Source organism: Centruroides sculpturatus, unplaced genomic scaffold, assembly GCF_000671375.1.
Source record: "Centruroides sculpturatus isolate CEXI.00-Female unplaced genomic scaffold, Cexi_2.0 scaffold460, whole genome shotgun sequence".
Taxonomy (NCBI): domain Eukaryota; kingdom Metazoa; phylum Arthropoda; class Arachnida; order Scorpiones; family Buthidae; genus Centruroides; species Centruroides sculpturatus.
The window spans coordinates 208,527-210,815 of NW_019384807.1; the positions used below are offsets into that span (position 1 = coordinate 208,527).

Genomic DNA, 2,289 nt, shown 5'->3' on the forward strand with positions numbered 1-2,289 from the left:
TAGTAAAAAAATTATGTTAAGGATATTATTACTCAAGATCATTGTTTTTTTAAACTATTATTGAAAAAAAATATTATTATTCTTCACAGATATAAATTAGTAAATTTAAAACATTACTGAACAAAGAAAATATTTTAATATATTTTTAAACTGAATTTTACTAAATTAAAAAAAGACTACTAATATTTTTATAATTAATAGAAATTTGTGGTAAATAAAAACTTGCATTTCAAAATTTATATCAAAGGAAAAGAAAAATTCTGCACATATTGCACTTTAATTTTTAAAAAAAAATTCAAAATTAATTTTGGTTTGGAAATATATTCTAAAATAAAAAAAATTCACTTGTTTCTTGAATTAAATAAAACAATTATTTATTGTTATTGTAAGAATTTAAAAAATTATTTGGTTTTTAAAGAATTGTTAATCTATATCAATAATATAACTCTTTTAATGTCATAAAAAATATTTTCTTCTATAATATTTTTATTAAAATTAAATTTTTACTAGAATTAATTATTAATTAGAATTAAATTTTTATTAGAATTAATTATTACTCAGGAACATTCAATGTTTTTCAGTAACAATTAATCTTTATTTTGATTTTATCAGCTTCTATTTTATGGTCTATACAGGATGACTTAAATAAAGTGATGTTATATATAATGGAAGAAAACATTAAGCAATTAGTAAAATAATTAATATTTACCCTAAAAAATCAAAATCTAAACAGGAATGAGCAGACTGAACAAGAGACCATATACCCCACATTAAATGAGAAGCCTGAAACAAAACAGGAAAAAATTCCATTTTATTATTAGATTTTTTTTTATCATTCACAGCATTATTTTAGTTATTACATAGTTCTAATTATATTAACTTAGTTTTCAGTAAATCAAATTCTAGAAAATATTGTGCTTAAAAATTAATATATATGTATTTTATATGCCATTTAATAAAATTCATTTTTATACATTAATTAATGGTAATAATAAATTCCAATTATAACAACAATACTTTTTCTTCACTTAGTAATAAATTACATTATTGCTATAAAAACAAATATATTTTATATGATCTATCAACATAAAAAACAATTTAATGTATTAATAAATTACTAATATTTTTTAACAGCTATCAAATACGTAAAAAAATGTTTTACTGTAGTTCATTAAAATTTTAGCACTAATATTTTTGTCAGTTACCAACCTCCAATAATATAAACTCATAATATATTCATAATTACAGACTTTAGGATACTATTTTTTATATTTTTAATGCTAAACTGATTTATATTCTTGAAGATGGTTAATTATATTCAAAACTAAATCTTGTATGGTTTAAATGTATAGAAAACATGCTTTTTTAATTTAAAAATATTGAAAGAAAAAAAAAGCAATCTTCTGTTGAAATTTAAATTACATAAAAAATAATAATATAAAGAAAGTATTAAATAATAATAATTTTATGTAAACTGTTAAAAAAATACAGACAGATGCACTCTGAAACACATTATATACAGAAGTATAAAATGATAAATATTATATTGTAATATTCATGAAACAGGAATGAAAACATGAAAAAGATGGAATTTATTGTACCACACTTGTGAGATAATGCCAGTTTCTTAATTGTGATTGTGATGTCTTCATTGTTATTTCAGCCTTTTAATATAACATGTATTTTTATCTTATGAGTTTTAAAATAGTCCCTCTTCAGTTGATATTTCAATTAGAGTCCAAAATGCTTTTGAGTCTATTTTATACTAGCAGACCCCACCACGCGTTGTTGTGGCTCAAAATGTATCTATTATAAATTTATAACACTTCCCCCATGGGGGAAATTTTTCGAAAAATTTCTTTTTAGTGTACATTCTCTTGACGTACCCTATTAAAACGCAATCAAAAACGCAAAAAACTGCATCTAAAATAGTATAAATAGAAGCAGAGTTCTTTACCGTAAGCCTTAATCCTAACCATCTCCCTTCAGTGGGGTTGAATTTAGACATGTATATTATATAAAAACACGTGCGTATTCGAATGCAGCGTTGTGTGAAAATTTCAAAGGAATCAGTAGGAATAAACGAACATTACATTTTTATTTATATAAATAGACAGAAGATGATCTGCTTTAGTTCATTTTCACAGAAAAGCATAATGCCTCACAGAAATGCAAACTTAGGGTGTCGTACTCATAGCGCCATCTGTTGGACATAAAAGCCTTAACCTAGATTATATCTTTTAATTTATATGAATGTTTAACGGAATAATATACAGCCTATGTCCACCC

At 22.6% G+C, this 2,289-nt stretch overlaps 1 protein-coding gene across 1 annotated transcript in view; it reads right to left on the bottom strand.

Moving 5' to 3' along the window:
• Nucleotides 1-678: 678 nt before the first annotated feature.
• Nucleotides 679-2,289, bottom strand: part of LOC111629691 (ethanolamine kinase 1-like) — a 27,952-nt gene continuing 26,341 nt past the window's right edge. The window contains 1 exon segment of the mRNA XM_023373579.1: nucleotides 679-783. Coding sequence (XP_023229347.1) covers nucleotides 679-783 — 105 coding nt within the window.